The following is a 25,171-nucleotide window of genomic DNA, read 5'->3' on the forward strand; positions in this document are numbered from 1 at the left end:
AAATCGGATGCAGTGTGAATCCAGCAATAGGCGGTGCTCAAGATTCGAGATGTTCTTAAGCTAGTGCATGAACCAATCAGAGGACGGAATCCATAGTCCGGTCTTAATCTCAAGCAACGTCTTAAGATGCTAATACGGTTCTCTGATTGGTTCATGCACTGATTGATTTATGCTTAAGGCCGGAATCAGATTACGCATTGAAGATGGAGATTGAAGATTGAAGATTAAAATTTGACCAATGAGGACAAAAGAATTTTAGCTCCTATTGTTTTGATTGGTCAAATTTCAATCTTTCAATCTTCAATCTCATAACGTTTTCACTGGCAGAGCTGATGCGCACTCAGTGCACTTTAAAGCCGTTGTACACAAATCGACGTAAAGATGTACGTTTAATAAAAATATAGAAACGAAAATTAAACCATGAAATCTTCAATAAATTTTATTGTGGTATTTGATAAAATATACGTTGGGTATTTTATTAATTTAGAATTTATCACTTTTACATTCAGATTAGGTTAATGTGACAGCTTTAATGTGTACTGAGTGCGCACCAGTTCTGCCAGAAAAACTCTATCAATATTCAATGCGTAGTCTGATTCCGGCCTAAGACCATCTCGAATCTTGAACACCGTCTATAGATTCCGCCCAGAGAGCCGTATTAGCATCTTAAGACATTGCTTGAGATTAAGGCCGAAATCCATAATCCTAATCTCAAGCAATGTCTTAAGATTCTAATACGGTTCTCTGATTGGTTCATGCGCTAGCTTAAGACTATCTCGAATCTCGAGCAATGAATTCCGCCTTAAGACCAGACTATGGATTCCGTCCTATGTCTTTACTCCTATAGATAGGACCGACGAGATACTATTAAAGACCGTCAACCCTGGGCAAATTTTCGGCGGTATAAAAAGGATCCCAAGGGCCCGGAGGTAATCGAAGAACGCTGACATTATCGACAATTGATATAAATTTGCTATTATTAACATAAATATTTGACTAATACATTATTAAATTCATGATATTTTATTACATAAATGATCTATAAATAAATATGCATATTTGTAAAGCTATAATATCCTATATTTTGCCGAAAAATTACAATTTTTTTCTCTGCAGTTATTATCTCTGTTGATAATCGAACTTTGACGATAACACTGAAATCACAATTTTAAAGAAAAATCGAGTATTATTGAATTTTAAATGCACGTACACCGATAAACACGTCTACTAAACTAATAAATCATAAAATTAGTACAATATTATCAGTTTTTTTACTCTTAATCACTTCAATATTAACGCGAACTCCCATAAGGATATCGGTCTTTAATAATATCTCGTCGGTGATAGTCGGCACGCTTCTATCTTGAGGATTTAGTACAGACACGAACCACATCTACTTTTGACGATACGATTTTATCGATAGTGTTAGAAAATGTATGTAGTTACATAGTTCCCAAACTGAACATGAATATACTGGCAGTGTATGAGTGAGATTTTAAAGTCACTATTAGATTTCTAATGCCCATTTCTACTAATGCAGTTTAAAAAGCAGAGAGCACAGACTTTTGCATAAAGCATAACACATAAAAATATATGTATGATTTAAATCTCATTTTTTAAATATTTAATAAAATGTAATAAAATTGCAATCATCAGGAAATTAGAACATCAGGAAATACATCGATTGCTTAATTAGTTTCACCTGAGCATAGAATCGAATAATTTTGTGATTCGAGATTACAGTTTCAGTGGTGTGGTATCCGCCTACTGCCAAAAAAGAACCAATTGCAATAGATTTTCATATATTTTTATGTATTCGCATTCTTATTAAAATTTTTTGTTACTTTAACAAATATCTTATATTCTTTTTAATATTGTGAATTGAAAATAAAACTTTGTAGTATGTAAATGCAGTTTTATAGCGCTTTTACAGCGCTTTTCGAGCGCTTTGCAAGCGCTGCTGTGCCACGTGAAAAGTGCTGTAAATGTGCTATAAAACTGCATTTATTTTGCGCTGATTGTATGCGCTAATAGTGCGCTTTTCATAATGGATTTTGAAAGCCCTTTTAAAGCGCATCAGCTAAAAAACTGCTAGAGTTATGCACCCGCAGAAGCGCTTTTTTAGCGTTTTATAACCGCTGCTGTGCTACGTGGGAAGTTCTATTTATTGCTTGTGTATCTTTACAACTAATATTAATGTAATAAATCGAATGGAAATTTAATAAACTTCCTTATTATTGCTAATAAACCATATTCATCAAGTGAGAAATAATGGAACGGAAAAAGAACGGAAAAGACAAATGGTGGAGATTAATCAATCGGAACAATTCTGTTACGTTTTTTCGTAGCTGGGTTTCACATGAGAAATATATTTATGGAAACTGAACGGAACGAAATAACTTTGAGTCACATCAATTCGTTGGCATATAGTACAGTATTCATTACAGTATATCTACAAAATATTTCGTATTTTAACTATTTATATATATTTTTTTATTAGAAACAATTAAAATGTGGTTATTGCGGTTGGTGCTTATACCAGCATCAAATTACGAGTGGTTCATGCGTTGTGGCCACAGATATATGTCAATTTAATCTTTATAGATAGCGATAAAAATATTTTTAAAGCGGGTAAAATAAATATTTATAGTATACTATTACTGTAAACAGATTACAAAACTCTTAATAAATTTTAAGTACTTCAGAAATGATATTTAAATATATGTTTAAATATATGTTAAATATATGTTTAAATATATGTTTATGTCGATATAATTTAACTATTATTTAAGTATCAATCAAGTATATATTTAAATATCATTTTTGAAGTACTAAAAATAATTGAAAACATTTTGGTAATATTTCAAAAAGATTGCAGATTCTTTCTGTAACATCAATCTTTCAACAAGAGGTTTCATGTGTAAGAATCGCGGACATTTTGCTATTCCAGAACTGTCTCAGAAATGTTTCAAACATATTTCGTAATTTTTATGAAATGTTTCATTTTTCAGTTGAAATATTTCTGAGATATTCCTGAAAACTTTCGGTGATGTATAGATTATATCCTCGACATTTTAGTATTAGGATTTTTGTCTTATTTTTAAGTAAAAAATATATTAAAATTTCGGTTACGAATTGTGAGACACCCTGTATAACATAGATAAAAAAAGTTTTATAATAGCTGACTTTGTTTTTACGTTCGAACGAATTAAACAATTCATCTTCTAAAGACGAATCCTTTACGACGGCTTTTGGTATCGACGAGCAACTGCGCTTGCCTTTTCAATGCGTTTCGAGACGGGACTTCGTCCTCGTCCTCTGACAGAGGAACAGCCGGAGTCGCACAAGATGGAAACCTTGGAAACAATGGCCCACCGCTGTTAACACGCATTGTTCTGCCTTCTACTGAGGTTGTAGCGATCGACAATGTTTCTAACTGAAAGACGAAAGCGGATATTTATGGCCGATCGTGTCAATTTAGGGATCCTTTGAATTTTCGCTCACATAAATCACGCATAATTTGCAAATTCGAGAAACCTGTTCGCATGTAATATAACAGTAGAGAAATATTTAAAGAAAGTTGAAAATTTAAAAAGTTGCCGGTTTAGAAAAATTATAAAATTTTTTGTAAAAGTAAATAATTTAGAGTAAAAAACATACAGATGTTAAATAAATAATTCAGCTAACCTTGTCTAGCAAGGCTTCATCCATTGTTTCAAGATATTTGTCGGATGCGCTTAAAACGTCCATGCCATGTTTGACTTTATTGTTTAATAATTCGATAATTGCTAAAGTATCGTCCATTTTAATATTCTCAAGAAGAGGAGTATCTGTAACATGCTATAAATATTTTTGTAAATGTCGAGATATCATATCAATAAAATAAAAGAAAGAAAGAGATGTGTCTCAAGGACTATCTACAAAGGGAAAAATATAATGTGGTAACTTATAAGTCATAAAGGTGAACGCATATAGAAGAAGTAAGCAACAAGCAGTAAGCAGTAAGCAGTAAGACGTACGAAGTAGGCAATTAACATTGCCAGTATATCAATACATATGAAAGATGGCGGTCTTACGTCTCGTTGCTTACTGCTTACTTCTACTTCTATGTTCGTTCATCATAGGCGTCGTCTACAATATGCGAAATAAGCTTGGTTTAAGAAGTAAGAGTAAGAAATTGACCAATCACAGTCGATTGTTCTTCTCACATTCGATTGTGATTGGTCAATTTCTTACTCTTACTTCTTAAACCAAGCTTACTTCACGTATTGTAGACAACACCTATCAGTACGAAATCAAATCGAATGTGAAGAAAATAATCGATTATGATTGGTCAATTTCTTACAGCTCACAGCTGCTTACTACACAATATTATTCTCATTCACTCCAATTGTAAATAGCCCATAAGAAAGCATTAAAAAAGTTAAACGTCGTAAGATAGATTGTAAAAAATGATTAAAGTTAACAATTCTCTTATTTGTAAAAACTAGAATAATATCATCCAATTTTTCTTAAGTCTGTCTTATTATGAACTATTAACAAAAATTTTGCAAATCAACAATTAATTTCAGACCATAATCGATAATCCAATAATAGGTTCTGTTTCTAAACTATTCCTAAGAAACAATTTTCCTCTATTAAAAAAAAAGTATTTTAATTTTCTGCAACAAGAAAAATAAAATTTTTATATTTTATAAATACTTGAAAATTATCTTCTTTTTCTATTTCTTAAAATACTAATAATAATAAAGAAAACATTATCCAAAGTTTTAATAAATGAAAAGAAATTTGTTTATTAGTATGTAATTTTAAAAAATAAGAAATAATTTTTGAATATAATATGTATCTTTAAAGGATACCTAATTTGTTTAAACAAAATTGTTTTTTTTGGTGGTCTTTAGTAATTATGATTCTGCTGTATAAATTATACTAAATAGTTTCCGTATATAAATCTGTTTCTGAATAGAGAATTTTCATCGTAAGAATTTTTACCAAAGGTAGCCTTAGTGTGAGCATACTGAAAGAGTTGGCCAGACAATTTGTATCAGAAATTAACGAGTTCGAGGTTCTACGTATATTTCCGATAGAATCAATACTGATTTTTTACGCGGTCGCCTCGTGTTACAAAAATATTTATTCTCGATCGAACACCGAGGTGTTAATGCGGGTGCTGGCGATGGGGCTCGAGGTGAGAATTACAGAACATGACATATTCAGGAAAATCCATCAATGATATGAGATGAACAACGCTAGGGGTGTCAAGCTTCCAGGAACAATAAATAGTCGAAGATGTTCACCGTAGCTACATCACTAAAGGTAGTTTTACTAATTCAATTAGGCGTTTACACGGCACTTCCATTTCAACATTACAAAGCTTTATCCACCAAATATGTTTTCTTGTACGTGATAATTTGTAAGAACACGTAACATGCACGCCGCGAAAAGAAAAGCGTTAATTAAGGTTCTTCTTTATTTTGAAAATTGACCATACATTAACAAGCACTTCTTTTATTCAGCTAATCATTGCACGGATTTTCAAATTTGACCTCATTTTTATTTATTATTATTCGTCTAGTACTAATAGTATTTTAAATTTAAATCTATTAGAATTTATTTTCTTATTAGAATAGCCTAAAAACTATAAAACTAATAGGCTCTCAAGAATATTAATTCAACAATTGCGAATTATCGGGCTATTCGAGCCGCGCTGAATGTTATTTGCGAAAAACTTATTTATTTAACAATAATTTATTAATATTATTATATACGTTTCGACCTTTTTAACATGGCTTGTCTCGGTCGTAATAACGATAAGAGACTAAGTATTTATTATTTAGATTAATATGCATGTCATTGGAAGGGGAAAGTATAGAAACTTCAAGTGGAAAACAGGAGGCCCAAGATGGGTAGATATGTGTCCGACAAATTTTCTATGTCACTTTGTTTATTATTTTTCAGTAGTTTAATTGCGTTTATAATCCAGAAAAACAATTCGGCGCGCAGTTCGAATGACTACAAATATCATATATATGCAAATACATAACATAGTATATATAAATAGTAATTCAAGATTGAATTATTTAAGCATTAAAAATCTAGCTTTGACTGTCACGGCCATTATTTTTATTTCTTATTGTTAAATTATTATTATATAAATAAGTTTTTCGCAAATAATATCCAGCACGGCTCGAATAGCCCAATTGTTGAATAGCCTAAAAAGTTATCAGATCTTAATGTAATGCTAAGAAACTAATGTAATTGTTATTTTTTTTATCATAACTAAATATTTTTAAAATCATACATATTATCGTAACAAATTAATTATTAGAAATGCTATCTTATTTAGAGCGACTTATTTATAGAAATTGTCTATTTTTTTCTGGTTTGAAAATCGGTCAGCGTGGGGCCTTTCTAAGTACGGGATCTGTCTTGAGTTGTCAGACTCCATCTAGACTCTGTCATCCACGGACTTATAATTAATAACTCTCACCTGGAACTTCTCACACAGTTTATACAGTATACCAGTTACTTCGTTTAAGAGCTCGCGGATTCGTCGACTTGCATTCTCGGCTCTCTCTCTATGAGATCGCTGTTCATCGATTTGCAAGTTGAGTTTTGCCACTACTTCCGCGTTTCTGAAATGTTTAATGTTACAAATTAATCAAAGAGCTACAGCGATAATTTATAAACTTGTTATCAATTTTTGCTTTCGAAAAAATTAACTGCTTTTCGTTTCTGAAAATTTCCTCATTTCTACTTTGACATTATCCTGTCTCTTTAAACCTATACTTTAAAAGATCAGTTTTACAGACATCATAATTTGTGGAATCAATTTAAAAGCCGATTTTTTTAATACAAGTTTGAAACTTTGAAGCAAGCATTATAATTAAAAATATGTAGATCTTGTAAATTAAAGTAGATGTTATAAATTATAGGTCTGACTCATTCATTGTCAGTTGTAATCATTTCTTTTTAATACAATAAAATGAATTAAATTAATAATATATCTAATTAGCAGACATTTTATAAATTTATAAATAATATATAAAAAGGGCTACGAACAAAACGCTAGATCTTATTTGCTGATATTTAATAATCTATTAAAACATTACAACATACCAATTATCAGGACATTTTCAATGTTGAATAAACAATTTAAACAATTTGAACGATAGACGGTTACGTTTGAAACGAAAATTATCCCTACTGAAGCATGCTTCTATTACATATAATAGTATAGCACATATTTAGAATATAAATAACTTATTATGAATCCTATTATTTCTCTGACTTCACAATAAGTTATTTATATTCTAAATATGTGCTATATTAGCTACGTTTATATCGTGAATTTAGGCTGCGACCTATACGGTCTTATATATATCTATAAGGATAGATGTCTTTGTTTATCATGTAGGTTAAACAAAGACACCTATCGTATAGGTCGCGGACTAAGCGCACGATGTAAACGTAGCCATTATATCTAATACGTTAGAACCATGCTTCACTAGGGACAATTTTCGTTTCAAATGTAACCGTCTATCGTTTAAATTATTTAAATTATTTATGCAACATTGAAAATGACCTAATAATTGGTCAAAACGTATGTTGTAATGTTTTAATAGATTATTAAATATCAGCAAATAAAATTTAGCGTTTTGCTCGTAGCCCTTTTTATCTATTATTTATTGTTTTTTTTTTTCAATTGAGCATTTTATATTATTATTTTATAAATTTGTTATTAATTTTTGTTTTCGAAAACTAACTGTTCGGCGCTCTTTGTTTCTGAAAATTTTCTCATCTCTATCTCGGTGTTAAGCTCCTGCCTCCTCTTTTCCAACACCATCTTCTCTTGTTCCGTGGCCGTTCGCATTTTCTGCAGACTCTCTTTGGTCGCCTTCTGACCCAGAAACCGGTTCAAAACTTCCTCAGACCTGGACACTCCGGTAGCGCTCTGCAGCTTGGCGAACGCCTCCTCCAGTCGCGCCAGCTCGTCCTTGATCATGTCCTCTTGTACCTGTACGCGACTTTTCCCACGTGTTTCGAAATCGACCCGCGGACGAGTATGGAATATCATACGTTCCAATCGTTCCAATTCCATCTTTCGTTCCGTCACGCGCTGCCTGATTACGTAGAAGTGTTAAATGCCGAATTATATTCGTAATGTGCTCACCAGAAAACATTTTGTGAGATAGTTATTAATTTTTAAGAGATTTAAAATTGAAATCAGAAGATACGATCGCAGTAGCGTCCGCAATAGAAAGATGGTTTTTTTAAACATAAAGCTATTATGTACCTGTATTCCTTGATGATAGAGTCGCGTTTTTTGCTGGAATTTGTCTCTTCAATCTCCTCTTTCACCAAAGTCTCTTGAGTGCTGTCTTTTAATTCTATAGCTTCTTCCTTCACTCCCTGCAATTAATCGTAGTATTAAATGAAATGTGGCATCGAATTTCTGTTATTTTCTTCGCGTTATTATCTGTTACTCTTCTCATAAACCTTGCCTGTAAACGTTTGATCTCGTTTTCTTGTTGTCTTATGCCATCTTCCAAATTTTTCAAGGAGGAAGCGTAAAGTACTGATTTCTCTCTTAATTCGGAGCAAGCAGAACGATATTTCATACGCGCAATATTTGCTTTAATTTGCATCATTCGTATATGCTCTAGTTGTACTTCCAAAGTTTCGATTTTCTGAGCAAGTTGAAGAGTGCATTTATAAAATCAATACTTCGAAGAGCACGTCACGAATTTAAACCTATTCATAGTTTGTTCTTAATTAAGACCATCTTAACTATAATCTTAAGATGGGCAACTATAATCTTAAGATGATCCACAGACTTATAGCCTGTATTCAGTACGTCCTTACAACGATGTTAGTGCGAGTGTTAGCCCGTCTATCATTTTACAATTACTATCCATTTTCCTTTACGTATTCTTGTAGCTCTCGAGGTGTGCTACAAGAATATGTAATGGAAAATGAGGCGTTCCATTTAAAAAATTAAGAGTGACTTTGTCCTGACCTTGACAACGCCACCTAAGATTAAAACAATTAATGGTACTATCTTATGTCCCCTTCGAAATCACAAAACTTTTGTCATAGGGTGCTTTTCAATTGCTTCACATATCTTGACACAAACGTAGCAAATTAATTTACTTACTTTCAGTGTTAATAAATAATTTAATCCTTTTAATTACATATTCTTTGTTGTCACGGTAATCTCATAACTTTGAAAGAATTAAATTATTTATTAACACTGAAAGTAATGTATACTTAGTGCGAGATATGATCGTATCTTTTTGTATCAACGAAGTTAATGAGTATAATATTTTGTAAAACATTTCAATCTTACAAATTTAGGATACTTTATCCGAGAGATATCCTGCGATTGTCTTTAGAATGTCTTTAGGACATCTCTTGGAAGCCTATTTTATATGAAAGATAATAGAATTGCCCCAAGGATTACGGATGGACATCTTTAGGACTTCGGATTTGGGCGTCCAGTAAATACATGTGAGACATAATAAAACGGTCATTTTATGGTCCACAGAACGTTCTCAGGATATCCTTGGATTACAATAGGACGTCCTGTTTTAGCTGGCAGTACATTCACCGGACGACCACAGAACGTCACTATGTGCTATTAGAGTCATGGAGTTCCTTAAATTTTCCACGGATGTCGTCTACGACGTCCGTGGGATCTCACACATGCGGACACTTGCACATCCCCTGGATATCCGTTGGATAATTGAGACTATTCACGGATATCATAAAATTATTACGATATCTCAAAATGACGTCCGTTGGACATCCCTAGAGTAAAGTGTGTTGTGTGGGTTCATATGCTTTTTCTGCTGAACGCAGCCATTGTTTCTTTACAGAACTATAGATAATTGCCAGTCCATACTTTTACGGTCTATGCACAATCTAAAAATCAGCAATTTGCGTGCTGTTCACATGCACGCCACCTAATACCAAGACTTTTATAAAGTGTATGCATACACCAGATCCGCATTAGTATCTTAAGATATAATATATTAAGACTCAAGACGGTCTTAAAATAAAAACAAACTATATGAATACCTTAATAAATTACCTTCTTCATAGGACTTTCTGTCTTCTTTTTGAATACACAATGACCGCGTCTATGCGCCAATACCTTGCTTTCCGTTTGCAAAATATTCAAAGTATGTTCGTGCTAATAGGATTAATACATTTAACATCTGTCATATCTCGAGACAATATATATATTTACTCACCTTCTCTTTTTCATATTTAACTAGATCTAATTTCTTCCTTAGACGTACATTATTTTCACTTGCTGTGGTTACAATCTCTTCCAAATTACTTTTGTTCACACAAGCTATAGAATTACGACTAAGTAGAGTCGCGTGTTCCATCGCTTCTTTATTCTAGAAAATATTTAATATTAATTTATAAAAGCTAATCGGTTGTTATATTTTTTTCTTCAGGTAATCCATGATACATTTTTCGCTCCCGCATATTTTACGTAAAGTTCTTTGACTTTTTTCTTGAGATCAGAAATTTTTTGAGCATTTTCACGTTTCTTTGCATCGTATTCCTCAAAATTAGCCTTTCTTTGACCCTCTGAAAAAAAAATTAAATCGTCTGTTACGTTTTTTGAAAAATAAAAGGATTGTAATAATATGTGTATTTAATAGTGTTCATTTAACAAATGGATTTAATAGAAAAAATCTTTTTCGTACATAATTATACCTTTAACCCTTTCACTGCCAGCGGGAAGTATACTTCCCACTTCTTTTTTATACGATTTTGCCTTGTAAATTTCACAGTTTCGCAAAAGTAATTGTGAAGTTTGGTTTTTCAGATAGCTAAATAATCACTTAGTATATTCTGGTATGTTTTATAACCCAATTGTGCATATGTAATTATTTATAACAAATTGAAGTTGAAAAAAGATAATTTTGTAAAGAAAAAATCGATTTCTTGGAAAGTATTGAGTACGAGGGCAAATCAATAAGTACCCGTGTTAGTAATGAAGACGCAAAATTTTTGGCGAAAAAAAAAGTGTTCTTCCATCAGGACAATGCACCGGCTCGCTCCTCCGCAGTCGCCACAGTCAAATTGGTTGAATTGCGGTACGAATTGCTGCCGCATCCACCGTACTCTCCGGATTTGGCCCCCTGTGACTTTTTTTCTTGTTTCCAAACTTGAAAAAATGGCTCGGTGGAAAAAGATTTACGTCGAATGAGGAGATCATTGCCGAAACAGAGGCCTATTTTGCAGAGTTCGACAAATCATATTTTTTGAAGGGGTTAAAAAAATGGTAGAAACGTTGGGAAAAGTGTATCCTCCTAAAAAGGGATCACGTTGAAAAATAAAAAAAAGTTTTGTGAAAATCTTGCATCTTCATTACTAACACGAGTACTTATTGATTTGCTCTCGTATAGTAGTTAAAGTAAGCCAATATTATATAATTTTAGTAAAATATTTTTTAAATGTTACATTTAATATTTTAAGTAGAGCTTTGTCTTTGATTTGGTTTCCGTTGCTCTTTTACTATAGGTATGTTGACGATATAATCATGGTGGTGTCTGATTCTTCGGTTAGTTCCATTCTTGATTTTTAATTCTCAGCATCCAAGGTTTCAGTTTATAATGGAAGTAGGGGGTGATAGATTGAATTTTTTGGATGTTACAGTGATTAGGGATAATGATAGAGTTCGATTGGTAACACAAGCTGACCTTCTCGGATATTTGAACTTTTGGTCACAGCACCCGGTTTCTCAAAAAACAGGTACAATCGCTGGATTAGATAGGGTGGTTTTGCTTTCGAATCCTAAATTTCACTTTGATAATTTCTGTTTCATAATTAAAGTATTGTTAGAGAATGATTATCCTTTGAACTTTATATTTGAGAATATTAGCAACCGTTTAAAGACATTATTATGGCTAGTAATAGGAAGAGGGTTGTTAATGATAATAGCATTGATGTAGTGCAGCCTTCGTGATTCACTGTTCCTTTCGTTCGTGGTATTACTGAAAAATTTGGTAGATTGAATAGCAATCATATGAGGGTATCGTTTTATATAGTATCAATAAATTGCGAGAATTCATTAGGGTGCATAAGGACCCTTTACCGCGTGACAAGAAGTCGAATATTGTTATAAGATTTCTTTGTAAGAGTTGCGACGCGAGTTATGTGAGACAGACGTGTAGACAGCTGAAGTCAAGAATCACGGAGCATAGGAACTGATGGAATACGTCTACCTGTAATGTTATAACGGAGCATCGGTTACAAGAAGGCCATGATTTCGATTGGGACAACGTCACAATATTGGACGAGGATCCACACTACAGAAAAAGATTGATTTCGGAGATGATATTCATCAGGAAACAGATGCACGCACTCAACTTGTAGACGGATATGGAGGGGCTTCCCAAGGCCTATCTCCCGATTATAGACAAACTATAAAAGATCGAGTTGTTTTGTCACACTGAATCAGTCAGAGTCGCTCGTACACAGTAGTGAAATATGAATATATCTCTGTATTTACTTATCATCAGAATTACGTAAACTGACGAAATTTCTGTTCGTTTCGTGAAGATATCTTTATTCATTCGATATCTACTGTTTGTTCTGTTTAAATCATGTCACCATTCTTAATCGTAATACTTACGCTTCTTGTGGCATATAAACTATACAAATTTGCTTATGATCAACCGCCTAATACACCTCCAGGTAAAATAAAATTAGAATTGTATAAAATATTATAAACTACATCGTGTAATATGGTTCAATTGATATAAGTTAATAATAAAAGTGTTGAGGCTGGTTACGAACCATAAGAAAACAATATTTAAATAAAAGATATAATATAATTAATAAGAACTAAACAAAAAATAATATAATCGGTGTTTCGAGCTCGATCGGGTCATTCGCAATGCTAAACATACAAAAGTGATAAGTATATACATATTTAAAATATAAACGGTTTAAAACTAGTAAATAAAAAGATGGAAAAATAAGTATGTAATACTTATCACTTTTGTATATTTACATTGAGAATGACCCGATTATGCTCGAGAAACGCCGTTTGTATTATTTTTTCTTTAGTTCTTATTAATTATATTATATCTTTTATTTAAATACTGTTTTCTTATGATTCATATAGTCTTTCTCAAAATTTTTATTATTAATTTATATTATAAACTATTTTGTGTTAATTTCTACTTCTTTCAGTCTCTCAAAGCAAACATCGTCGAAACTACAAGAAATGGAAAAATATTTTTTTAATAAAAATGGAATAATTTCAAGATTTATCATTTATAATATTAAAAAAATTTTTTTCACCTTTTTTGACGATGTTCGCTTAGAAAAAAAAATAACTGATTTTCTTTAAAGAGGTGTATCATCTTCCAAAGTGCATATAGCATGTATAAAAATATACGTACCCGGGGTGGAAATTATAATCTGGCGCTATATGCGTCCCATCTAGTTTTCCACGAGTTAATGTAGGCGCTATATTGAAAGGCTAGCCTGGGGCTATACTGGGCGGTAACGGTAATAATGACCAGCCCCAATATTGGAAAACTTTCTTGGCCCTGGTTCGCGATGTGCTGTAAACTCAATATTAAAAAATTGTCTAGGTCCTGGTTCGCGAGGTGGTGCCGCTGAAATTTGCGAAAACTGTCTAGGTCTTGATCACGAGGTAGTGTGTTGCCCCAAGATATTAAATCTGTCTAGTCGCTATCTAGGAAGGGACAGGGTAATCTAGTCGGATTTAAAGTAAATTTTAAACGCATAATGCGTCATCTATAATTCACGGAGTAAGAAGTAAGAGTAAGAAATTGATCAATTACAGTCGATTGTGAGAAGAATACTGTCGTCGATATATTGACTGTGATTGGTCAATTTCTTATTCTTCCTTTTTATTTCATATTATTGAATAACATTAGTTATATTAAAAAATGGTTATTATCATGGTAGAAGTATAAGGGTATGCTTAATCAATGGTAGACCACTGCGCATGTATCAAGCATACGTCACATTCGGCCAGCCTTCGGCTATATCCGGAGCGGTTCGTGTTAATGGCTGCTTTCAGCAGAGAAAATTAATCAATTAGCCCTTAGTGATTCTTTAATATGATTGGTTCTTGCCTTTAGTTCTTCACTGGATCTAAGTGTAGGAACCAATTATATTGAAGAATCACTAAGCGCTAACTGATTAGTTTTCTCTAAAGTTACTAGATAGATAAAGTACCGCAAACTTGCCTCCATCTTGACGCAAAACGCGGTCATTTTCAAACTTATGTATTTATATAAACGTAGCTTATTTGGGAAAATAAAGTCGTAAAATATGTAAATCAATTTTTTAATTGTAAATAGTTTGTTTATGAACTAAAAGAAATACTATACGAATGGTTAATTTGTGTATCTTTATTTTAATTTAACATAGAGAGATTTTTTCATTATTGAAGTTAGTGCAGAAAAGTGCACGAAAGTATGTATTATTCACATATAGATGTTGAGGCTTGACATTTTTCCCGATTAATTCGAGCCATTCTTTTCTTTTTTCGTCTTTTGACAAGCGATATAATCGAAACCCTTTTGTGTGACTAACACAGCAACCTAGCATTGTAAGTACTGACTATCAGTAATGATACTCTTGATTGAAACTCTTGATTGAGATTCCAACCATCTCTTCGAATATCAGTTTTCAAGTTTCGAGCAAGCAAGCACAAGCGAACGAGTGAGTCACTTGTAAAATGCGCAAGCAGTACATATATGTAAGTGCAAAACATGTGAATAGTGCATATGGTGCAGTTTCGCCACTTTGACGCAATCAAACTCGAAAGCCCATTGCGGTACTTTATCTATCTAGTGACTTTAGTTTTCTCTGCTGAACGCAGCCATTGTAATATGAGGCCTGTTCTTTTTGGCTGAACTTTTATACCAGTTCATCTTTCTTCCTTTTCTCTCCAGGAGGAAAGAAGAGGAAGAAAGACGAACTGGTGCAAAAGTTCAGCCAAAAAGAACAGGCCTATGGTCGCCATGTCGCCAACACATGTACAGCACATGCCGAATAAATTCTGTAGTGCAAAGTCGAGTGATTTCACATTCAAAATACGTTGTGCGGTTAAAGGATGCGGAAATTATCATCATAAGACAAAAAATGAGTCGGATTGAAAGGAGTCGAAAAATTGTTTGGATTGAAAAGCATGCTTAAAAGCATACGTTAGAATTTCGCATTTAATGATGACGTATGCTTACTACATATTTTGATTGGACAGAGGGCGTGGCCATGCGTAAGAGCATATCCTTATACTTCTACCATGGTTATTATTATCCTGCCTCACTGCGCTAGCTAGCCTTCGGCTAGTTTTCCCATCTTGGCACCCCAGCATAATTCTGTCTAACGCCTAGATGAAATACTAGGTAGCGCCGGGTTAGATTTCCGATACTGGAGTACCACGACCTTCCCCGACGGGGCCCAATATAGAACATTGAAACGCCGAGATACATTTCCACTCGGGTATCCCTTATTTTATAACATATTAAAAGCTCATAAAAATCAGAAGGAAACGTTTTCTTATTAATTTCTTGTGAGACGTGATGATTCTATCTGCTTATATCCGCAGATATAGGCTGCGGTCCACTTGACGCTGCAAACACTTCGAAGCGTTTGAGCGACCAATCAGAACAAAGAATTTTACGAATTGACTAATCAAAGAATGCTTCGAAGCGTTTGTAGCGTCAAGTGGACCGCAGCCATAATTAATTTACGATCTCTAACTTAAAAAAGCTTATCATATTTCATCATTTTATTCTTATATTTAATAAATATCTTTGTGACGTCAAATTCTAAGTTATTTCTGATAGATCTTAATGTTGGAACTTATATTTGAAATAGGCATTACCAGAATTCCGATAGGAGGATCTTACTGGATGTTGTTATGGGGAAACTACAAATTTCCATATTTAACCATCAATTATTATACGAAGAAACTAAAGTCAAAGATTCTCAGTTGCTATATGGGTGATTTTTTTACAATAATAGTGAACGATTATAAAAGCATAAAAGAAGTACTTTCAAGAGAGGAATTTGATGGTCGAGTTACTACAGCGCAGTTTATAAAAGATCGAGCTTTCGGAAAGGAATTAGGTAATGAAAAATATAATTATGTGCACTTAAGAGTTTAGAACAACCATATATATGTGATATACATCAGATAAGATTAAGTGTAGATAACTTTCGGTCTTTCAACACAATTAATCTGAAACGCTGCTAACCTCTCCCCCCCAAATTAAATTAGAAAATGGTCCTAGATTCGAATTTTGGCTGAGGTAATATTTTTCGCAATAAGTTCTTTACAATAAAAGAATTGAGAGGCTCTAAAGAATAAATCAAAGAATATGATAATACCTGTTAGAGTCGAACACTGTATGTAGTACACGTGTAATGAATTTATTCAATCAATACGTAATATACAATAGACGCTATCTTTGCGTTTATCATGTAAGTTTAATAATTTATCAGTTATTATTTATTGTATATGTCTGTTTAATTCGGTTTTAATAATTTGTCATAGTTAACTTGGTAATTATAATGAAAATACGCTTGGACATCATAATTGCCTTACGTTTACATCACAAGACTTTTTTTTAAGTGTATGACCAAAAAATTTTTTAATTGTATTTAATGATAGTTTTGCGATATTGAGAAGGATCCGCAGTAAGATCGAAAGGTCTGTTGTATATTATGTATTGTATGTTATATATATATATATATATATCGATTGAATAAATTCATTACACGCGTACATCCAATGCTCGGCTCACAAATATCATTCTTTGAAGTTTTTTACAATTTTTCTAATTTAGGGCGGGGGATTAGTAATTGTAAACGTTGCAGATTGATTGTGTTGAAAGTTCGAAAGTTATCGGCGCTTAACTTTATCTGAAATAAAATTCATTTAAAATGAATATATATTGTATTATTTGAAACATCTAACTTTGACTGTAATAAGCTGACGTTCTTCTTCGTATTTGATATAATTATATATTCAAAAACACAAGAATCAAGGTTAATGAGAGTACAGCTCGATTAACGGCGCGCAACGCAATAATATACAAACTTATGTTATAATTTTATTGTATTATCTTGATGTCATCCACAATTATCTTAATGTTATTCACAATTAATTGAACGTTTCGACTCTATTTTGAATCATCTTCAGCAATCATATACAATTAGTAATTAATGCGTTCATCCTCAGTGCGCCAGGATTGAGTCACAAACAAATTTGAACGTGGCATAGATCCGTGAAGAAACCAAAGATTTGTCTTGAAACATTGGATAAACTTTTAATTAGCACCAAATAAAATTAACTTATGTAATTAATAAAAATGTAAAATGTATTCATAAGAGAACATGTTTTCAGTTAGAACGCTCGATATGTTAACCGCGTTGTACTCTCATTGATTCCTATATTTTTGTATTTTTAAGAGTCCTTTTTATAATTTTTATTATGTATTCACTTTTCGATGTACATGCAATATATAATGGAGGAAAACAGACTTTCAAAATGCGTTTTGTCCAAAATTTGTAATTTTTAGAAAACGAGAAAGAAAGAAACTACGCACACAAGAAAATAATAATAATAATAATAACAACTTTATTGAGTGCAACTGTTAACATTAAATACAAATAAACAGATAGAAATACAGTAATATTCGATATTAGTTACACAGCAATAGGCGGGGCGACAATATATCAAATCAATAGGACGTGAAATATTAAACAAATGCTAAACAATTGCTAAAAATGTTAAACAAATGCATTTTGTTTGTCTCTAGTTAAAAAACGTAATCCACTTTGAAATGTCTACATTTTTCAGCATATAGATTAACGATGAAAAAATGCTTTCTGAACATCTGAGAGTAGCTTATAATATCAGTCTTTCGACATTGAACACTCCACCATCTCTAACTAAAAAAATGAAATTTTGGACAAAACGTATTTTGAAAGTTTGCTCCTCAATTTTTCTATCAAAAGCACCTGCTCGTTTCTTCGAGATTGGAAATATTTACGCGATAATGATAATTAAAGCATAAATAATGAACTTCTTTTATGGGCTTAGAATATATACTACTGGAAGAGGAATTGCCTATGCTGGCCTGTATACAGAGGTGAAGCCAACATTTGTGCGAGAGAGAAAGCTATAGAGTTCCAAATGTTCGCAATGCGCATGCGCAGCACCGTCGTCTGTGTGAATTGTACAGTTGTGTAGTGTTTCTTACAAATCTGTGTAATGTGTACGAATGTGTAAAACACACTAAACTAACTGTATAATTTATACAGACGACGGTGCTGCGCATGCGCATTGCGAACATTTGGGACTCTATAGTTTTCTGTCTCGCACAGATGTTGGCTTCACGTTCAGCCCTATTCCTCTTCCAGTATAGTATATGTTCTAAGATTATGAGATAGTAAATAAATATTATAAAATTGCACACACGCAGGTATGTTTTTTATCGATGGCCAGAAATGGCAAGAACAGAGGAGATTTGCTCTCCGCCATATGCGTGACTTTGGATTCGGTCGACGCCAAAACAAGCTCGAGAGCGAGATCATGGATGAAATGATTCTATTTCTTGACATTTTGAAGAACGAACCCATTTACGATGGAGAGAAGGTATAATTGTTGTATGTAAAAATCTTTTAATAAAAAAAGATAGAGAAAGATTTCATTATTTATAGGAAATACTAAAAGGCAATTTGGCGCTCTTTCCGGACATTCTATATGCGTCGGCGGGTAATAATATATGGAACGTTATGTTCGGTCACAGATTTGACAGAAGCGAGCATGATATACCGCGACTTCTCTGTCGTTCGTCTTTGTTGTTTCAAAGAGCAAACGATCCAACTGGCGGTGCTATTTTACAGCTACCGATTTTGAAATACTTTGGTAATATGTTTGGTTACGCAAATCATATAAAAGGAAGCACCACATTTTCAAATATAATCAAAGTGAGTTATTTTTCAAATAATTATAATCGAAATTCACGAACATCACGATAATCAAATTTCAATTGACAAATGTGCATTTAAATTATTGTATGCGAACATATCACTGTGCTCAAATCCAAGGTTGGCAAGTAACACGTTACTTCTCCTACAGCACAAAGTTGCACAAAAGTTGCAGCAACACTGCAATATTGCTATGGGTTGAGACGTCGTTACAAATTACTTTTTTTAGTAACGAATGGGTAACGACGTTACATTTTTTTTTTTTTTAATAACGTTCATTGTAACACAGTTACATTTTTATAATGTAACGATTTCACTAGTTACTTTATTTTTAGTTACGTAAAAGTTTTAGTGTTAATCGTAACTAGACCGTATATACGAGTACATATATATGTATACACAGATATACAGCCATGTACAAAAGTATTGGGCACGTACAATTTTCTCGCATTTTATGAAAAGTTAAATATCTCGACGAAAAAAATCTCAGAGAGGTTTTCGACCACGCATTTTAAAGCGCATAAATAGAGCTTTAAACCTGCGTTTAAATCTTTTGTCTACGATATTTTATTCCTAAGTTACATAAAATTGAAAAACGATATTTTTGCAATATTTTTGTCCTATTTTAAAGCGCAGTTCAATGAAACATCAACAAATGAAATTAATATGAAAGTATCCTAAAGTAGGCTTCCTAAGCTTTAAAATATTTTCCGAAAAAAATTTGTACGATAATTTTTCGCAAAGATATCGAATTTTTTATTATGTGAAATTTTATTGTGTAAAAACTTTTTTTTGATGATCGAATAAAGTCTAAAAAAAATTAAAACATTTATACAAATCAAACACATTATAACAACCATTTTTCCTCTTTTTTTTCCGTATACTTTTTAGTTTCGAATTAAAAAACATTTTAGAAGAAGTAAATTTATTCCTCTACTAAAAAATAGAATTCTGACTTCTTTTCAGAATATTTACCGCAAAAATCTGCATATAATAGCGTTTTTCATTGATGAAACTAGTGCGCATTCATTGTCACAGTGTACTTTAAAGCCGTACGTTGTACATAAATCGACGTAAAGATGTGTGTTTAATAAAAATATAGAAACGAGTTCAATCGCGAAACCCTCAATACATTTTGTTATATGTACTATTTGATAAAATATATACTTTAGGCATTTTATATCAAATGAGACACCTCATTTTTACATTCAGATTAGAGTAGAGTATAACGGCTTTAATGTGCACTGCGTTCTACCAATGAGAAACGCTATATTTTATTAGTATCAAGAAAAAAAGTACCGAAATAATAACGACTCGTTACATTTTGACTAACGGTAAAGATAACGAATTACTTTTTAGGAAAAAGAACAATAATGAGTTATTTTTATGAGGTAACGTTGCTAACTCTGTTTAAATCATAAGTTTTCAAAATTTCAAGTTTAAACAGTGTAGCGATTTATTTATTGATTTGCTTGTTCGAATATCTCAGTTAAAAAATACGATGGTATTTTATTCCGTAGAAATATCTGGAGTATCAAAAAACCACTATCAGCGAGAATGAAGATCGAGGATTCATCGATAGATATCTAAAGAAATTGAACGGAGACGATGAGTTAAATAATTTTACGGAGGAACAATTAATCATTTTGTTAACTGATATAATGATTCCCGCTTGCTCTGCACAACCATCTATGATTACTCATGTTATTAAGTATCTCATGCACCATCCTAGAGTTATGGAGAAAATACAGAATGAAATAGATAATGTTGTTGGGACCGGACGATTAGCCACATGGGAAGATAGAAAAAAGTGAGTTTATTATTATTACACTTAAGGAAGAAAGAACAATTTCTTTTCAATTATACAGAGTGTCCCATTTTAAATAATGCATCAAGATTTCTCGAAAACTATGGTAGGTATGGAAAAATGTTTCAAACAAAAGTCGTATAGTTCGAAGTGGAACATAAGAAGGTACTATTGATTTGACCTTGGCGTTATTAAGGTCAGGTCAAAGTCACATCGATTTTTTTAAATGGAACGCTATATTTTTTATTCCAGAATCTAATAGCTGATAGCAAGAGCTTTTCAAAATACTATAATAAAGTTCATTTTCATTAAATACTTTCCGAGTTATGAGACTCGAAGGTTATAGTACTTTTGCTTTCAGTTATTAGATTCTGGAATTAAAAATATGGTGTTCCATTTAAAAAAATCGATATGACTTTGACCTGACCTAAACGATGTCACCCAAGGTCAAATCAATGATACAGTCTTATGTCCCCCTCCAAACCGTACAATTTTTGTTTGGAACATTTTTCCGTATCTACCATAGTTTTCGAGAAATCTTAATGCATTATGTAAAATGGGACACCCTGTATATCGATAAATTACAAAACAAAGAAGTTAGTATAAAATATCAATGAATACACAAAGTCGCAAGTTAATGTTTTGCAATTTATAAAATATTATATACAAATATGAATATAGGGTATTTCAGAAATCGTAGTACAACTGGGAAGGAGATGATTTCTTATGTAAAAGTAAATCGAAAATATAGAATAAAATTTGTTATATAAAGCTCTGTGTTCAAAAAAATCGAACTTAAATATTCGCTACGCGTGCATTTAACTAGCCACAATCTACTTAGTTCATTTGACTATTTATCGCCATTTTTATATTGATCTGAATTTGATTATACAGTTCAAAATGATGTAATAAGTTGTAATAGTGTATTAATCTTATCAATTGAAAAATTGTTGAAAATATTATGCATGTATCGCAGATAAATTCTTATTCAGTGAATGAAAAACATAAATAAAAGCGACGAATGGCTAAATCAACAAAAAACAAGATACGATTTATCAATATTTTCTATTAAGATTTAAAATAAGAACGCTTGATAAAGATGGATAAAAATATTACGGTTAAAAACATATATGTATATCATGCTTTATCATATGTTCTATATTCTACATGATTTTAAAAATCAATTCAGTTTAACTTATTTTATATAAAAAGTTTTTTCACATTGTGGTTAATTGGTATTTTACGTAAAAAATATTACTATCATTTTCAAATAATAGCATTCAATTTCAATTACATTGTGTTCAGCAATATACAGATCCAAATTTATCTAAAAAATTATCTAAAATATTTTCATTTTGTTTCAGCTTGCTCTATTTAGAAGCGACAATACGAGAAACGATGAGAATCGAAACTCTCGCACCTCTCGGCGTAACTCACAAGTGTCTGAAGAAAATCACATTAGGAGGCTACGAGATACCGGTGAACACACCAATTTACATTAACTTGGCGGCGATGCATCATGATCCCGACTTGTGGGGCGATCCTGAAATTTTTAGACCGGAAAGGTTTTTGAAGGAGGATGGGCAATTAGCCAAAGATGTTACGCTTCCCTTTGGTTTTGGTAAGTCGATATACATGATTTTAATAAAGTTCAATAAATTCTGTTGAAGTTTTTTAAAAAAAGCTTCTTTGTAGGTCATCGGGTCTGCGCAGGAGAAACTTATAGCAGATACAACTTATTCGGGACATTGGTTCTTTTGTTACAGAACTTTAACTTCTTCTTTGTTGAGGGTGAGCCATCGAGTCTCGAAGACAAATTGCCAGGTCTAATTGTTTCTCCCAAAGAACTGTGGATACGCTTAGAATCACGTTAAATATTACGTTTTTTCTTGATAATAAATAGGAAGTTTTTGCAATATCATTTATCCATTGTATTTTGTCATAACATACATATTTATCATGTTTGGTATTTGGTCGTGGTAATTTATGAACTGCTCATTTATTGATAACTGATAATTGTCAACTGACATTCTCTGTTTGAGGTAGTATGTAGTTTTAAAAAGTTTTATGACTAGAGAATCTCCTTAAGAAGAAGATAACTTGACCTTAGCGTTCACCGTATCTGGATTCAAGTTATTTTTAAAATTACATATTATCTCAAACAGGATGTTAGTTGAAATTCTGTTTGAGATAATATGTAGTTTTAAAATTAATTTCAATCCAGTGAACGCTAAGGTCAGATTATCTTCGTTTTAAGTAGATTCTCTAATCATAAAACACATATATTAATATTTACGTTTTAAACAAACTACATACATGTAAAAATTGTGTTCATAATATTCTGTTTTCATTGAGCAATACATTTTTATAAATTATTTATTTTATTTGTTATTAGTTTTATTGTTATAAATAAAAATTTTTGAAATAATAACAAAAATCTAAATTTTTTTATATAAATATATTAAGTACTAAACATGACTTATGTAAAGTTTCATTGAGATTCACCAATTAGTTTATAACAAATAAATATTTTGTTTATTTACTGAACAATTAATTTCTGCATCTTAATATAACTTTACATAAATATTTTTGAATTCATATAGTGCTTATATAAAAAAATTGAGATTTTTATCATTATTTTGTAATACATTTTCATATATTTCTATTAGAGTACAAATTTAAAAAATATTACTTTTTTTATTGAAATAACTTTCGATCCAGATGGTAAAAAAAATTTTTTTTAATTTAGGAATGCCTCTATTTTTATAACAAATTTATTGTTAAAATTTGATCAAGTTCTTATATTATGTCAAATGATCGGAGAACCTCCTTAACAACTAATGAAAAAAAGGCTAACGTGACTTTAGCATTCACCGTATCTGGATTCACGTTATTGCAAAAATTACATATTATCTCAAATAAATATAGTAGAACATCAGTTCATAATTATTAATAGATAAGCAGTTCACAAATTATCATGTCCAAATACTAAATATGATGAGTATGCATGTATGATTATATACAAATTATTACGCTATACCAAGTATGATAAGATACCAAGTATGCTAACATAACCCAAGTAGCAAAAACATTTGAAAAACGTTTCTAAAAACGTTTTTAAAAGCGTTAAAAATAATGGGATAGTTCCCTCTTTTTTCATTAAAAAACGTTTACTTAAACATTAAAAAAAATGTTTTTTAAATGTTATAAAAATGTTTTAAGAAGATTTGAAGAAAATATTTATAAAATGTTTATAAAATGTTTATAAAATGTACCGACAGCTAAAATCACTTAAATGTTCTTTAGGACCATGAATTGGATAACATTTATTAAAATCAAGGCCAATGGAAGTTGTATATCTTATTTTCATTTTTACGTTAAAATGAATTTTTAATGTAAAAATGAAAATAAGAGGAACAACCTCCAATGGCCTTGATCTATTCAAGGTCAAACTAATAGCCTTTAAAAGTTGCATTTAATTGGATTATAAAACATTTTTAAGAATAGGAAAAATCTTTTTTCTATCCTTAAAAAAGTTCTAAAGTATAGTTCGTTTTGTAGTTTTGGCACTCTCAAATCAAATGCCTCAAGTTGATGATAAAAAACTCTTTATTAGAAAATGTGTGAAATGAGTACATACATAATAAAAAAAGATATTTTAATTAATTGAAATAAACTACATATTATGTAGTATATCTTTTTAATTATGTATTCATTTCATTTCCTAATAAAAAGTTTTTATTGTCAAATTGTGTGTGTGAGGCATTTAATTTGAGGATGTCGAAACCATAAAGCGATATATTTTAGAACAAGTAAAAAATTCTTTCTATCCTTAAAAACGTTTTACAATCCAGTTAAATGCAACTTTTAAAGGCCCTGTAGGAGGTCGCGGGAAAATTTCAACTGGATCTTGTTCTGGGTGAACAGACCTACAATTTGAGGAGAATAACGATCCATTTGAACGCTTGGGACCTTGCTGAAATCGATCTTGAACTCGAAATTTAGTCATTTTTTTACGTTAATCAGGCTGTATTTCTTAAGGCGTATATCATAGAGCTAAATGAATAATTGCATCGTGTTCAGCGACCAAAAAAACATTAAGTACAATATTTAAAATCCGGTTTAAGCCTTTTTTGCATCAAATCAAACATGTTTTAAAGAAAATCGAAACTTTGATTTAAGAATCGTTCACTAGCGACCTCTAAATCTTAATATTTTTTAATACAAATTTAGGGGTGTTCTTCTAGCATGAAATGGAAGCTTTTGAGATGAGAGGTCGATTAAAAAAAAATATTTTCTTTTTTTCTTGTCAGTCTTTTATATATATATATATTATATATATATGTGTGTGTG

General features: G+C 31.7%; 2 protein-coding genes across 2 annotated transcripts; one reads left to right on the forward strand and one right to left on the reverse strand.

Annotated features, from left to right (window-relative positions):
- Nucleotides 1-6,410: 6,410 nt before the first annotated feature.
- On the reverse strand, nucleotides 6,411-10,575 carry LOC108721648 (Coiled-coil domain containing protein 151). Its single transcript, XM_018446292.1, has 7 exons — nucleotides 10,484-10,575; nucleotides 10,257-10,409; nucleotides 10,094-10,195; nucleotides 8,505-8,690; nucleotides 8,297-8,412; nucleotides 7,767-8,123; nucleotides 6,411-6,635 (listed from the first exon to the last, which is right to left on the reverse strand). Exons 2-7 carry the CDS (start codon nucleotides 10,395-10,397, stop codon nucleotides 6,449-6,451), a joined length of 1,089 nt encoding a protein of 362 aa, XP_018301794.1. The 5' UTR covers nucleotides 10,398-10,409; nucleotides 10,484-10,575; the 3' UTR covers nucleotides 6,411-6,448.
- A 1,926-nt stretch (nucleotides 10,576-12,501) lies between these two features.
- On the forward strand, nucleotides 12,502-22,714 carry LOC108721643 (Probable cytochrome P450 304a1). The gene is made up of 7 exons (XM_018446286.1): nucleotides 12,502-12,720; nucleotides 15,892-16,143; nucleotides 18,504-18,676; nucleotides 18,742-19,011; nucleotides 20,532-20,821; nucleotides 22,183-22,439; nucleotides 22,514-22,714. Exons 1-7 carry the CDS (start codon nucleotides 12,630-12,632, stop codon nucleotides 22,690-22,692), a joined length of 1,512 nt encoding a protein of 503 aa, XP_018301788.1. The 5' UTR covers nucleotides 12,502-12,629; the 3' UTR covers nucleotides 22,693-22,714.
- The last annotated feature ends 2,457 nt before the right edge of the window (nucleotides 22,715-25,171 follow it).

The sequence above is a fragment of the Mycetomoellerius zeteki genome, unplaced genomic scaffold, assembly GCF_001594055.1.
Source record: "Mycetomoellerius zeteki isolate Tzet28-1 unplaced genomic scaffold, Tzet1.0 scaffold179, whole genome shotgun sequence".
In the NCBI taxonomy this organism is placed as follows: Eukaryota; Metazoa; Arthropoda; class Insecta; order Hymenoptera; family Formicidae; genus Mycetomoellerius; species Mycetomoellerius zeteki.